The sequence below is a fragment of the Elephantulus edwardii genome, unplaced genomic scaffold (genome assembly GCF_000299155.1).
Source record: "Elephantulus edwardii isolate Elephantulus edwardi_28Jun2011 unplaced genomic scaffold, EleEdw1.0 scaffold00059, whole genome shotgun sequence".
In the NCBI taxonomy this organism is placed as follows: domain Eukaryota; kingdom Metazoa; phylum Chordata; class Mammalia; order Macroscelidea; family Macroscelididae; genus Elephantulus; species Elephantulus edwardii.
The window spans coordinates 4,558,020-4,573,777 of record NW_006399809.1 but is presented as its reverse complement, the minus strand read 5'-3'; the positions used below and the strand labels follow the sequence as shown (position 1 = coordinate 4,573,777).

At 39.1% G+C, this 15,758-nt stretch overlaps 1 protein-coding gene across 1 annotated transcript in view; it reads left to right on the top strand.

The window, feature by feature from the left end:
• The first annotated feature begins 411 nt into the window (after positions 1-411).
• Positions 412-15,758, top strand: part of RALA (v-ral simian leukemia viral oncogene homolog A (ras related)) — a 20,229-nt gene continuing 4,882 nt past the window's right edge. Inside the window, exons 1-3 of the mRNA XM_006887580.1 lie at positions 412-525; positions 2,969-3,177; positions 9,336-9,510. Of these exons, the coding sequence (XP_006887642.1) occupies positions 412-525; positions 2,969-3,177; positions 9,336-9,510 (498 nt within the window). The remainder of the gene's footprint in view (positions 526-2,968; positions 3,178-9,335; positions 9,511-15,758) is intronic.

Here is a 15,758-nt window from a genome sequence, read left to right as displayed (position 1 = left end):
AGGGCAGAGGTTAACATAAGATGATCCATTAGTTTGTTTTCGTATACTATTTGGTTTTGTTTCAATATGTTGAATATTGCCTTACTATCAGCATGCAGTTATAGTGGGAAATTTTCACATTTAGATATAGCTCCCTTACCAAAACTCACCTATTGATGAGAAATGCCCTTTGGACCACATGTTTGCTTTATTGCCTACTGGGTGTTCCCTGATGAGTGGCTCTTGCCTTGAGTGAGTGTGCTTCATTTGCCATCTATTTAAAATCACTACAAAATGAAAACTAGTTCCTTGAACCCTAAAAACATGCTTTCTCTTTCCTACACTGTAATATTGGAGAATGTACTAAGGGCTACTTATTTAATTCCTTTTAGATTTCTTCTTCATCCTTTGGTGAAAACTCTTCAACAGAAGATGGCGGCAAATAAGCCCAAGGGTCAGAATTCTCTGGCCTTGCACAAAGTTATCATGGTGGGCAGTGGTGGTGTGGGGAAGTCCGCTCTGACCCTGCAGTTTATGTATGATGAGGTAAGTACTGATCTTACTATGAAAGTCTATGTTTGGGTTTTCAGGAGCTTTTTCTTTAGCCTAATTTGGGGCTATTTTAGATGGATTTCTTGAATCTTAGGAAGCTAGATTTCATTTTTAAAATTCTGGGCCAAGTACTTAATTGATTTTGCAAGTCAAGATCCCAAGTTCCTTAAAAATTTCATGGCTTATAAAACAAATACAGGAAACAGTATCATACTGGGGTTTAAAAAAAATGAAGACAGAATCTATCATTTCAGGAATATAACTTCTGCTTATTTTTAGTGTCTTAGTAAAGTCCTACCTTAAGTTAATTGAACTGTTGAGTATAGGGCCTGTGACTTGAGATTAACATATAACAAGTGTTCTTTCGTGGAAAAGTCAGGCATTTGTTGTGTTTTTGGCTTGGCACTGTACTCACTGCTAAACAGGTTGTGTTATTACGTTTACAGTTACTACAAGTTACAGGTTTCAGTACACATATTTACATCAAAGTTTGTTGTCCCATAGTCAAAGCGTGTGCCTATAAACACCAGTATATTCTTTCCCAGGGGGACTGTTTGTCAAATCTTAACAATTTACGAGTCAGTAATCCAATTAACACATCCTCAGTTCTCTTTCCTCCCAGTAACAGCAAGATTTTTTATTTTCTGCATTCTTTCTTACCTAATGCTTTTTCACAGTCATGCATAGTGGTAGTGGCATCCTCATTGTACAGATGAGGACATAACTTCTGATGGGTTATTTATCTTGGCCAAGAAGAGTGATATCTGATGAGACACCAAGGAGCAAGCCTGGTCTCCTTACAAAAGCTTAGAGATTTTCATCACCTTTGTCTCTTCTGTTGCTTAAGCATCATCATTGCTTTCACATAGACAGTACCCATTGTTGTTAAGTTTGAGGTGAGAAAAAGAACTGAAATGTTACTTTAAGTAAGATTTCTAATTTACTACTGTTTTTCCATACTATTCATTGAATAGCTTATATCAAGCTAATCCTCATCAGTCCCCTTCTCCTTAACAATGGTGGTGGTGGTGGTGGTGGTGGTGTGAACAAAAGACCTAATGCCTTTCCATAGCTATTGTTGTTTCCCCAAGTTCATAGAGTTTCTAGAGGCATGTGGATTAGGAATTGGATACCACTCCTGCTTCCCAACCTGTTTTACGACTGGGAGCTCCACCAAACACTGTCCACAATGGGAAACCATTTTGGTATTTGATATCCCTATGGCACAAGGTTCAGCATCATAGCAAACTCAGGTTACCTCATATAGCACATTGACAAAGAGTGATGTGCAAAGTGGAAGACTGTTCCTCCAGATGTAATAGCACTAATCTCATTTATCAGTGGTTAAGTGTTATTTAGTCGAATATGACTAAAGTAAGCTCTGCACAAAAGACCTGAACTCTGTTCTATAAGTCACATAATTTCTATACATTTATAAGAGAGTTTGTAGAGTTTCCAGAGGCATCTAGTTTAGGAAATGGATGCCACTCCTGCTTCCCAACATGAATCAGTGTGGAAGCTCATCCAAGCCATTGTACATAATGGGTAACGAGAATATGAATATTTAGATGCCTGACCTTTGCTGAATGGCTCAGCACAATGTTAGCATGGAAATATGGTAGAATGAAGTATAGTTTTTACAGATACTCTTTGCCTAGTGTATTTAATAATTACCTAGACATTAGGTAGACCAGAAATTATCACCTAGTGATAAATCATTAAGTAATTTTGAAACTCTGTAGGTATGTGGATCGTGTGTCTATTGCACATAGTAACAATGAAAGATATCATAGTGGCAGAAATGAGAAGTGATGCAGTAGTTGATCCTATGCTCAAGATTTATAGGGTTGGAAGTAGACACGATAAAGTAAAATTGTATCTCTGTTTCCATTTAAAGCTATGTGATAGTTGGTAGAAAAATCTCAAAGTTCATGATTTGATCTGTACAGAGCATATTGAGTTGGTTCATTGTTCAGAAAGAAAAATGTAAGAATAACTTTCAGTGATTTCCTACACATTTACTTCCTTTCAAGGTATTCCAAAATTTTGGCACGATGATTTATATTTAATATTTATAATAAATATATATATATGTATAATTTATATCTCATAGAAAAGGATAGATTTGATAAAATCTATGTGTAATTACCTTGTGCAAGTATAGTGTTTTAAGGAAGAAGAACATGGCACAGCTTTCAAACTGTAAACAGCCTGAAGCTAATAGTTCATCCTTCTCTTTTTGCAGCTGTGGAAGCTGCCAAGTTGTCTAAAATAAAAATTAATGTCATTTTAACCATTGGTGGAGACTAGGTGAAGGGTACACAGGACTTCTATGTACTGTTTTGGCAACTTCATGTGAGTCCTGATTATTTTAAAATAAAAGTTTTGAAAAGTAAATATAATCATTTAAAAATTGATGTCATTTCATCTTTTATAGTTTGTGGAGGACTATGAGCCTACCAAAGCAGACAGCTATCGGAAGAAAGTAGTGCTGGATGGGGAAGAAGTCCAGATTGATATCTTAGATACTGCTGGGCAGGAGGACTATGCTGCAATTAGAGACAATTACTTCCGAAGTGGAGAAGGTTTCCTCTGTGTCTTCTCTATTACAGAAATGGAATCCTTTGCAGCCACCGCTGACTTCAGGTATGTCAGGGGCCAGTGTGATTCATCTGATACTCTGTATGACAAGTTTCTTCCCTCGAAACAAGGAGCTCTTTGTTAATTGGTTTTAATATATGACTCTCCACAATGTATACCTATACCCAGATATTCAGTATACACGATCTTAATAGCTATCCTTATGTCCTTTGTGTTAAAAGTTGAGTTTGTGATTGCCCCAAGGTCCCCAAGTCCCTTTAAGCATTGCTGAAGTAGTATTCTTTGTAGTAAAATAGTGTTAGAATTGTTGGTATTTTGATTACACCATGGAGCTGTATCCCAGATTTTAAGGTTTCTTTTGTTAAGTCACTGATTCTCAGCATCTGTTTAATACTTAGCAGGCCATTGCCATCTTCTCATGATGCAGACACTTAACAGCATGTAATATTGAACATTTTTAAGAAAACTAGTATTACTGCCAGGTAGTATACTTGATTGTGTTGCCTAATCAAAACCTGGCATCCTTATGGTTTAGGGGCAGGTTTTGGTAAAGGTATGAAGACCTCTTTTCTTTAAGTAAAAAGAACTTGTTTTGAAGCTAAAGAAGAACTTAATTTTTTTTTTTTTAGTGAAAGTTTATAAATTATGTGGGTTATTCATGAAGTCATTCATAGACATTTTGTTTTGTAACATCGTTGTTGTTATTACATGCTGTCAAATTACCTGCTACTCAGAGCGACTATGTACAGTAGCTCTGAAGCCTGTCTTGTCCTGAGTCAGTCTCGCTGACTCAGATATACCTACTCTCATTGCCCTATTTATGCTATCAATCCATCTGAGCCGAGATCTTCCTCTCCAACCCTGTTCCTCCACCCTTCCAAGCGTGATGTCCTTCTCCAGAGATCAGTCCCTCCTGGCCACATGCCCAAAGTATGTGAGACAGAGCTTCAAAATTCTAGCCTCCAAGGAGAAACTTCATTTCACCTGCTCCCAGACAGACTTATTTATTTTCTTGGTAGTCCATGATCAAGTCTCTTCCCTTAGCACCACAACTCAAAGGCATCAATTCTTCTTCTGTCATTTTTAGTCATTATCCAGCTCTCTGATGCATAGCAAGTAATTGCAAAGACCATGGACTAGAACAGGTGTATCTTAGTCTCTAGATTGACATCATTGCTTCTCAGTACTCTGGAAAGGTCCCTGAGAGTAGAATTATTTTGAAAGATGTTCCATGTGATTGGTTTTGATAAGGTATAAATGGAAGCCCCTGAAAGATCTGGAACATGTGTTTTTCCTAATTAAAGATCAGAAAGAGAAAAAAAGAGGAAAAGGAAGACAAGAGATTAGAAAGGAAGAATGGAAAAAATAAGAGAAAAATCCATGAAAAACAAAGCAGAATAATGAAGTGAAATTGGAAGTTGATTCCTAAGTGTACACTTGAGTTTTTTTATAGGTAAATGTTGCTGTTTCCCTGAACTTTCACGTCATTTCCTGTCCCCAACTCTATGGCAGGAGATAATAAAAGAATTAAAGGAATATCCGAAGATACGGTTTCCTGAGTTTACTTATTTTAATGTTTCTCTTTTCTAAATCTATGCAAATAAAATTGGCATTTACTTTTTTAAAAAATAACTACTGATTAATTAATGGATTACAATTATACCCTTTACGGTATATTGCTTTTCCCATCACCCAACTTAATCTGTCCATTAAGTCTTACTCCCTTTCTTCCCAAAAGTAAAACTGACATTAATGAAGTTCTTGAGTTGTCTCACAAATAACTACATAAATAATCTGAGAAGAATGGGAATCCCAGAACATTTGATTGCACTTATGCAAAACCTATACTTGGACCAGGAGGCAGTTGTCAGAACAGAGCAAGGAAACACTGCATCATTCAAAATTGGGAAGGGTATGGTCCAGGGATGTGTCCTATCTCCATACCTTTCTAATCTGTATGCGGAACAAATCATCTGGGCTCTATGAGGAGGAATGTGACATCAGTGTTGGAGGAAGACTTACCAACAACCTGCATTATGCAGATAACACAACGTGCTTACTGAAATTGAGGAGGACCTCAAGTGCTTGCTGCAGAAGGTCAAGGACTACAGCCTTCAATATGGATTGAAGCTCAACATCAAGAAAACCAAGATTCTTACCACTGTGCCGAATGGCAGAATCCTGATAGATGATGAAGATATTGAGATTGTTAATAGTGTTAGTTTGCTTGGCTCCACAATCAGCACTTGGTACCAGCAGCCAGGAAATCAAAAGATGAATTGCATTGAGAAAGCCTGCTGTCAGGTACCTCTCCATAGTACTGAAGAGCAGCATTGTCATTCTGGAGACTTAAAATGTACATGATCCAGACCATGGTCTTCACAATTACTTGTTAATTATCAGAAAACTGGACAATGACTGGAGATAATAGGGAGGATAAAAGGAGAACTGATGCCTTTGAGCTGTGGTGCTAGAGTAGATTATTGAATATACCATGGACTGCTAGGAGAACAAACAGGTTCATCCTGGAGAAGATAAAGCCAGGCTGCTCAAGGATTCTGAAGCTCCATCTGACGTATTTTGGGCATGTTGTAAGGAGTTAACAGTCCTTGAAAAGGAACTTGATGCTTGAGAGGTTGGAGGGACAGTGCAAGAGAGGAAGACCCTGGATGAATTGGATTGACTCAGTGACCGGTGTAATCAGGGTAATTGTGTCAGAGACAATAAAGTCAGCTCAGGACAGAGCAGGGTTCAGAGCTGTTGTACATAGGATCGCTACGAGTTATCGGCGACTGCACATAATAGCAACAATCATAGATATTATTTAATTTCATATTCACGCGCACACATACGTGTGTATATGTGTGTGTGTATAAATATATATAAGCTCTGGTAGAAATATTAAAGGTCATTAAAATAAGAACAGGTTAGTGATAAAGCAGAAAAACATGGGCAGTGATCAGTACAGGGCAGGTCAGAAGGAAGAAGGAACTGGTAAGCCTTCATGAAATGGTTGAACCTAGAGGACAGTCGTGTCCACAAATGAAGAAAGAAGCTGATTTGGTTCTAGCTTATGTCCTGGGAGTTGTGTTGCCAAAGACAGGCTGTTTGAATCCGCCAGCAGCTCATCAGGAAAAAAGATGGGCAGACTCCTCCCATGCAGTACACTGACTCTGAAAACCCACTAGCGGGTCAATTGTAATTGAGCAGGTGACATTTCACTCCTAATCCTACTAGTGTTGTTTGGTTTAAGAGATCATAGCTTCCATGTTGTATCATTATATACATATTGGTAGCATCAGGATGGATGGTGAAGAGATTGAGATTGTTCTCAGCTTCAGTCTGTTCGGCTCCACGGTCAACACTCTTGGCACCAGCAGCCAGGAAATAAAAAAATGTATTCTGATGGGAAAGTCTGCTGTTAGGGACCTCTCTAAAGCACTCACGAGCAACGGTGTCTCTCTGGAGACTAAGGTGCGCCTGATACAGGCCATGGTTTTTGCAATCGCTTGTTATGCATCAGAGAGTTGGACAGTGACTAGGGAGGATAGAAGGAGAATTGACGCCTTTGAGCTGTGGTGCTGGAGAAGAGTATTGAATGGAAGAGTACCATGGACTGCCAAGAAAACAAACAGATTCATCCTAGAGAGGGTTAAACCAGGCTGCTCCTTAGAGGCAAGGATTCTGGTGCTTCGCCTGACATACTTTGGACATGTTGTAAGGAGAGACAGGTCTTTGGAGAGGGACATCATGCTTGGGAGGGTGGAGGGACAGCGCAGGAGGGGAAGACCCTCTATGAGGTGGATTGATTCAGTGACTGGAGTAATCGGGATGGGTGTGTCAGAGGCAATGAGATTGGCACAGGATAGAGCAGGGTTTAGGGCTGTTGTACATAGGGTCGCTGTGAGTCACAAACGACTCGACGGCACATAACAACAACAACATTCTAGGGGACATAGTTTAGTCCGTGATACCCCCTAACATTACATGGCATTTATCATATGCGATATACTGTTCTAAGCAGTAGTGTGTAAACCCATTTACTAAGCAAGCCTGTGATACTCCTGTATTCTATCATTCCAGGGGCACACATTTTCACTTTGGCATCCCTGGAAAGCAGGGCTGTGTTTACAGGATGGCACCCTAGAAATATTGACAGAATCGTTTTTGTTATGTAATGTTGAATTAAGTATGACTCACAGCAATGCTGTGAACAATAAATCTGAACCCTGTTCTGTCCAGTGCCATCCTCATCATCTCTGATGCACTCAAGCCCATTGTTGCAGTCATTGTGTCAGTCTGTCCCACTGAGGCTCTTACTCTCTTTTGCCCCCCCTTTTCAAATATGCTCTTTGCTGTTATTAGGTACTTGCAAGTTGACTCTGACTCATAGTGGCCCATGTACAACAGATCAAAACTCTTGGATTTAGAACATTTTTTTCTAAAAGATAAAATGATCTTTATATGATCCACACATTCCTTTTTCCTTTTTTAATTATTAATTTTAATGAGTTTACAGACTTAGGGTTTCCAGTCATTCATTGTTGCACTTTTCTCCTTGAAAAGTAAAAAACAAACAAACAAACAAAAAAAACCAAACCCAAACAAAAAAACCCCTCTTTCGTTGTTATGCACTCCCTCCCCCCCAAGTCCACTGCACTGTGCAGCCTTCATTCTGGACTCCTGTCCTGACAATAATACCTAATCACATATCCCTTTTAAACAGTTCCCTTCCTCATCTATTTCAATGCAATATACATCATTCCTCCCCTGCTTCTCTGCCTTCCCTCAGCCCCTATGTCAGTCCTGTTTTACAACAGTAGCCCTATGCAATATTTGTTCTTTTGTGACTGAGAGTGTTCCTTTTACTTTTACCAAGCATTCCTACATGGATTTGAGCTGTTAACTGTTTGTATGTAATAAGAATGGTCACCCTCTGCTCATTGGTAACTGCCATGCAGAGAAAATGTTCTGTAACATGGAGAGATGCACTATAATGTCCAATGAATGCCTTAGTGTCCATTCCATATCAGAATTGTGGTGTCATGAAGAACTTTTGAGAATTAAACCTTCTTGAACAAAGTTTGTTTCCCAGCGATAGCCCATGGTGGCATCCAGTGTAGAAGTTGAGTACATGCCCTGAAGTGACGTTGCTCAGGTTCAGATTCTAATTTGTCTACTTCTAAGCAAGTTACAGAGCTCTGGTGGCCTAGTGGCAAGAAGCTGCGCTGTAATCCTGAAGGTACGCAGTTCAAGACCATCCACTGCTCCACAGAAGAATGGGCAATCATCTCTTGAGTGATTAATTGCCTCTGAAAACTCGCAGGAGGATCACCTGTGGGTCGGTTCTGACTCTGTGGTACACCACAACAAGAACAAGCAAGTTACAGAATTTTTCTGTGCCTCAGTTTCCTTATCTCTCAGGTGTTAGGTGCCATTGAGTTGAGTACACCTCATAGCAAGTCTATGAACATAAGTCAGAACCCTGCCCTACCCGGTGCCATCCCCATCATCTATCTCTGATATTCTCGAGACTGTTGCTGCAGTCATCATGTCAACCCATCTGGTTTAGAGTCTTCTCTTTTGCCACCCTGCACCTTTCAAAGTGTGATGTTCTAAGAATAGCCCCTCCTGACAACATGCCCAGAGTATGTGAGGCAAAGCTTTGTCATCTTTCCTTCCAAGGTGACTCAACTGCTCTCTCTCCAAAACATACCTTCTTTTGGTAGTGTGGGATATTCAGTACTCTTCTACAATGCCACAACTCAAAGGCATCAGTTCTTCTGTCATCCTTTTTCATTGTCCAGCTCTCAGATGCATAGAGAATGATTGAAAAGACCACAGCCTGAATCAGGCACACCTGGTCTTCAAACTGACATCATTGTTCCTCCATAATGTGGCGAAGTCCCAGACAACTGGCTTTCCCAATGCATTATGTCGTATGTGTGTATGTATGTATGTATGTATGTATGTATGTATGTATATGTGTGTATGTATGTATGTTTTATGCTGCTGAGTCAGGACCAACTGCCACTCCAGCAGGTTTTCAGAGGCAGTAGATCACACAAGAGGGGCTTGCCCACCCTTTTCCCAATATATATTTATAGAAACATAGTAAATATAAATAAGTGCTAGTTGAAGATGACTATTTGTTATTATGTAAAAGTAATGGTAATATTTTATTCTGATTTTTCCTTCTCCAGGGAGCAGATTTTAAGAGTAAAAGAAGATGAGAATGTTCCATTTCTGCTGGTTGGTAACAAATCAGATTTAGAGGATAAAAGGCAGGTTTCTGTGGAAGAGGCAAAAAACAGAGCTGATCAGTGGAATGTTAACTATGTGGAAACATCTGCTAAGACGAGAGCTAATGTTGACAAGGTAAAATGTGACCCTACTACTCCATCTTGTTAAAAATAGTACCTTTAACTCAGCTTCATTTTGTTCAGAGATTTTATGGGACTTTCAGGGAGAGAATTTTCTTTTTAATATGTGTTGAATGCTGAAGTACAATATATTAGGATTATGTCACTTCTCCAACGGTTTCTGAGAGACATTCAAGCATGAAACACCACGGTTTCATTCCACACCACCCTACCCCGCCTTGGTACTGGCAGGATTCCTGACCCAAATCCTACCTTGTTTTTTTTCTTGTCTCCATAGGCTGGATAATTTTAAAGGAATTGTGTAAGCTCATATTGCTAACTTTGAGCTTCCTGGCCTCTGATCTCATTCCTACCTAACCCTGTTGTCAGAAGTGACTATGCCTCCCAGAATAAAGGAATTCAGATAAGAGGATCCTGAAGTGCCAGTTAGTACTCCTGCCTTCCCCTAGACTGAAAGGGGAAACACTGCCTGTATTTCTGTGCCATCCACTCACCCTCTCCCCATCTCCTAATTTTTTTTCTTTGAAGGCCTTCTGGGGGAAGTCTGGTTTTTTTAATCCTTCTCCCAATTACATATTGTCCTGCTAGAGACCATTTTCAGTATTGAACTGAGACAGCTCAGTTTCCTAGCATGACTTAGAACCAGTTCTTTCTGGTTCTACCCTCTACTTAGTATTTTAATTTCCCCTCCAGATACTTGAATCATCAACACTTTAACAAGATCCCTAGGTGTTTCTTATGTACACATTCCTGGGTATTCTTAAGTCTTTCATGAAGGACAGATAGTGTCCTCTTGGTTTAGTGCGTAACATGTCAAGCTGCTAATAAAAAAAAAGTCTGGCAGTTCAAATCCGCCTACTAAAAAATTGGTAGTCATTTCCTGTAACAATTTGCAGCCTAAGCCTAAGGGTTACTGTGAGTCATATTCCACTCCAGGGTAGTTGAGTTGGGGTTATTGGTCAGCTGCCTGCACGTTGCCAGTGAACACCGTGACATCCTAGAGAACGGCTCTCAGTGTAACTCAGTGACGAAGTAAAAGAAACTTGCAGCACCTACTCAGAGTTAGGCCAGAATGGACTTTTGCTGAGGAAGTAGTTAATCCAGTAGTAAGATGAGCTCATACTCAGGACTCTGGAAAGTACTAAACATTTTACCCTTAACTATGTGAGACATGCTCTTCTGTTTAGAGACAGAAACTAGAATGTGGAGAGATTAAGTAACTGGTTCAAGGGTGTCCTAGGGCTGTTAGTGGCTGATTGTTGGTCTGGGTCTGGCCAACTCTACTGCCCACATTATTTTAGCACCATTTTATTAAAAACTGGTTGGAACTCCCTACAGTATCTCTGGTTTTATGTGTCATCAAGTACTAGAGTCCTGATCACAAATTTTCTGGGATAGCAAGCATTATTATAATTGATTTCTATTACATTTCAAAGTATTGTGCTGACAGATCCATAGTACCCCAAAGATCTTAAGGGCTTAAACCTTACCCTGCTCTTAATTCCAAGTGAGACCAGTGGATTGAAGTTTCAGAAAGAGATTTTCATTCTATCCTCTGAACGAGTATCATGGCCACCAGAGCAGTTGAACAGGGGGCATGGCCTGCATACTTGTCATAGGGATTGCCCAGAGGCCAAGGAACCATCTGGGCAAACCACCTTTGTACTACCTGGGTACCGTGTTCATCCAGTTGAACATGACCAGTGTCCTAGCAAAATGCTCTAGTTTTTAAATTGTAACTCCAAGATTGCTTTTATTTTTAGGTGTCATCTCAAAGAAACTGAACCAGGGAACTCTGGTGGCATAGTCCTCTCGTTGTACTGCTAATCTAAAGGCCCTGCTTTTTTCCTCGTAGTTTAAATAAATCCCCAGTAGCGCCTCAGGAGAAAGATGAACAATCTCCTGTTTGGTTTACACCCTTGAAAACGTGCTGGCAGATCAGCTTTGAGTCAGTTCCGACTTAATGACAAGGAGGGAGGAAGGGAAGGAGTGAGAGAGAGACATCATAAAGGCATGGTTTACTATGTAGTTTGTTGTGTCAAGATAGCTGACTTTATATTGGAAAAAGAATTTTAGTAGAAATACATTATCTTTTTTAGAAATTCTTGTTGTACAGTAATACATTAATATATACTTGTTAAGAGAAAAGTTTATACATAGTGCTGGAAAAAGATAGTGAAGAGTGAGGTATTCTTCACCCAGATTTCCACTCCCCTTCTCTGTAGCTAAACAAGTCCTTGTTGCTTTTTATATAGTTAAGCAAGTGCATTAAGTCAGGCCTCTAAGATAGAGTTTGGGTTGGTTTGTTTTTCTACCAGTGAACTAGGATTACATGCCTCTATGGCTTGTTTTTTCAATTTTACAATAAAAATAGATCTTGTAATATTATTGAATATAGATCTACCATATTCTTTGTAAAAGCTCTGAAGTATTACATTGTCAGGTATTTCTATAATTCAATCTATAAAACAATCTGTGGTGAACTTTCTGTCCGTAAACCCTGCCAAAGGGATATTTTTAATGTCCCCCGTACATTCCCGTCAGTAATATATGAGGAAATCTTCCCCCGGAATCTGGCCATCACCAGTTAAGCCAGCCTTCATTAATCCTTAATCAGATTAGTAAATCATTGTTGCTATTTCTGTTATTGATCATGAAACTTGTCCTTATCCTGTCATTGAATCACTGGCCATTTGACTTCTGTGAAACTATTTTCATCTTCTGATTTATATCTGTTGCAGATAGTGTCTCCTAATCTACACCTCAGACTTTTTAAGTTTGTTTCTTTTTCCTTTGCAATAGAAAAACATGAATGATTGTGGAGTCAGATTTGTCAATGTCTTCCTTTGAGAAATGTGGGTTTAGTAGTTTACTTAGAGAAGCATTTTCTTTTATTTTTTTAGAGAAGCATTTTCTCATCCTAAGCTTATAAAAAGAGAAATAAACCCTGTGTTTTGGGCTATTTTTGTGAGAGTTGGGTTTTTTTTAAACTTTCTTTTTGTGTTAACAGTGGATCCTTAATTCATTAAAACTTTCTCTGAACTAGAAGCTGCTAAGTACTTAAAATTAAGAAAGTCTTAAAAGCAAAGATTATCCCAAAATCTCTGTAGATGTTCATTGAAATGAAAAATAAACAACCTAAATTTAAAAAAAAAAAAAAGAAAATATTATGTTTTAGGCCAACAGTCCCTGCTGCTTTCAGCCGTAATAACTTTTATCTCACATAATGTTTGAATTATAAGTATCCTCAGCTATATATTCTGATCTGTTGGCTGCTAGGGAGCTGTGGTAGCCTAAGTGGTAAAAAGTTGCGCTTGCAATCACTAAGGCACGCAGTTCAAATCTGCCAGCATTTCTGAGAGGAAAGGATTGGCTATTTGCGCCCAGGTGATTTCCTGCCTCTGAAAACCTGCTTAGAGGGTCAGCTATGAGTTGGTTCTGACTAGAGTGCACACAGCAACAACAATAACTTTTATGTAATGTTGCAACTATAAGTATCCTGACTATATTGTTCTAATCTCTAGTCTGCAATTAGAAATGTGTTTTATACCTACCAAGTGTCCTAAAACATCTATATTAAAAGAAATCAGAAGAAGCTTTGTGTTTGGGAGACTGTGATTTGTCTAAATTTATTAGAACCACTTCGTTATTTCTTTCCCTAGTTCCCTATTTGCTTCCACTTGGCATTTGAAGCAGAGCTTCCTGTATCTTTCCTTTGTTACATTAGTTAAGGCATGCATTCAAAATCTCCCACTGCTTTGCCATTTCTAATAGGAATTCATTTGACATTTATTGCACATACCAATCTAAAATTAGAAACCAAGTCTTATAATCTGCAGTGCATAATGAGGTATCCACACCAAAGAAGCAATACTGAGAATACTAATTTCATTTCATTATTATGGAGACTTTCAGAAGTGGATTTGACATTGAAACATTCAGAAATTCCCAGTCTCTAGGAAGGTAGAACTGTAACAAGTAGGAGCAAAAACTTGGTTTTTTTGTGGTTGTTTAAAAATATAATCGCTTTATTCCATTTAGCCTTTCACTGCCCACTGAAGATCAACAGTTCATATCCCCCAACTGCTCCTGGGGAGAAAGAAGGGCAGTGCCTTCCCATAATGAGCTAATAGCCTTGGAAACCACTGGGGGAGGATCACTCTGTATGAGACTTGCCTTGATGGCCATGGGATTTGTTGAAGATGCTGAGGAGTGTTTTAGTGGATCACATTTCTTTTTTTTTTCTTTCTGCTCCCTCATATATGATTTCCTTTAACCATTGGGGCCCTTGGTGTGTTAGTCTTGTGTTCATCAAACTCAACTCACTAGTCTTTAGTCATTTCTTTGCTTCTGGTGTAAAGTGTATAGCTTTTGCTATAGAACTAAAACTAGTCATTCATTTAAGAAACTCTGGTTTGCTTTGGTAGGAATGTTGCTGCAGCTGGGACACGAATCTTCTCATTGCTCTTGGCTTACCATCACTTCATGGCCTTTTAATCATTGGGAGCTCTGGGGGCACATATGTTAAGAATTTGCACTGCTTGCTAACCTTGCTAACTTCTCTGATGGTTTAAAACCACCAGTGGTTCCAAGAGAGAAAGATGGGCAATCTCCTCCATTGACAGTCTAAAGTCAGAAATCAGTCACTGCTGTGGAGTTGGACTCAGCTCCTATATTGCCCTGCAGCTGGTTTTCAGAGTCTGTAAAATGCACGGGAGCAGCTTGCCCATCTTTCTCCCACAGATAAGCTGGTACGTTCATACTGTTGTCTTTGGGTTGGCAGCACAGCGCCTTAAGCACTCTGTTGTGTGTACTGTGTAGTGGGAACCAACTCATAGCTGATCCACCAACAGATTTTAAGAGGCTATAAATCACACAGGCCCGAAGGCACATGGTTCAGATCCACCAGGTGCTCCCCAAGAAATAGATGGGCAGTCTCCTTCCATGTGATTTACTGCCTCTGAAAACCCACTGGAGGCTCAGCTATGAATTGGTTCTGGCTCAACAGTATGTAACAAACAGTAGTAAATTACACAAGAGGAGAGTGTCCCATCTGTTTCCTGTGGGGCCCTAAGGATTTGAACCATGTGCCTTTGAGTTGGCAACACAACTCCTTACTCACTAGGTCACCAGATTTACAGGGTAAGAAACACAATGAAGGATCAGCTGTGTATCAGTTCCAGCTCAATGACATTGAGTCAATGTTAGGATATACATATTTAAATAAAAAAGAAGTCCGGAGAACATAGTTTCATTTCTTATTTAAGTTAACATGATAACATTTATATCTTTTTAGTTGGGTAGTTACATCTTTTCTCTTACCACTGAAAGTCTTAGTTCCTAAAGCACATTCATGTTATCACTTAGTAGTATTATCTTTCCATATATAAAGTATTTCCGAGCAGTGTCAATATTACTAACAGCTATAACTCTTATTTTGTTTCATACTTATGTTTTTTAAAAAGCTCATTTGCAGGGGAGCTCTGGTGGCCTACTGGCAAGGAGCTGCACTGCAATACCAGAGGCACACGGTTCAAATCCACCAGATGCTCTACCGGGAAAGGAGGGACAGTCTCCTGTACCAGTCAGATCCGATTTGACTGTTTGACTGTGTACACACACACACACACACACAAAATTTAAAAAAAAGTTCATTTGCTTATTTTTATTTTGTCCTTAGCATTTATCTTAAGATTCATGTCCACAAGCTACTTTTTAAAATCCTTGGAAATTATTCCTTTCTGTGTGTGATTATTGTTGTTGTTCCTAGGTACCTACAAGTCCACTATGATTAATAGTGACCCTCTGAACAACAGATCTAAACCTTGCTGTATCCTCACCAACTTCATCATTTCTGTCATGCTTCAGGCTGTTGTTGTAGTCCCTGTGTTAGTCTGTCTCATTGAAGGCCTTCTTTTTTGATGACTCCCTAACTTTCCAGCATGATGTCTTTCTCCAAAGACTAGTTCTTCCTAAAAATGTCACCAAAATAAGTGAGACAAGTTTTAACCATTCTTGCCTCTTAAAAGCACTCTGATTGCACTTCTAAAGATAGATCTGTTTATTCTTTTGACAGTCCATGTGGATATTTGGTACTTTTGCCAACACCACAATTAAAAGATATCTTTTTTTCATTGTCCAATTTTCAGATGCCTAGGAAGCAATTAAAACACCATGGTTTGGATTAGGAACACCTGAGTCTTTAAACTGACATTACTCTTTTTAAAAAATATTTTTATTGGT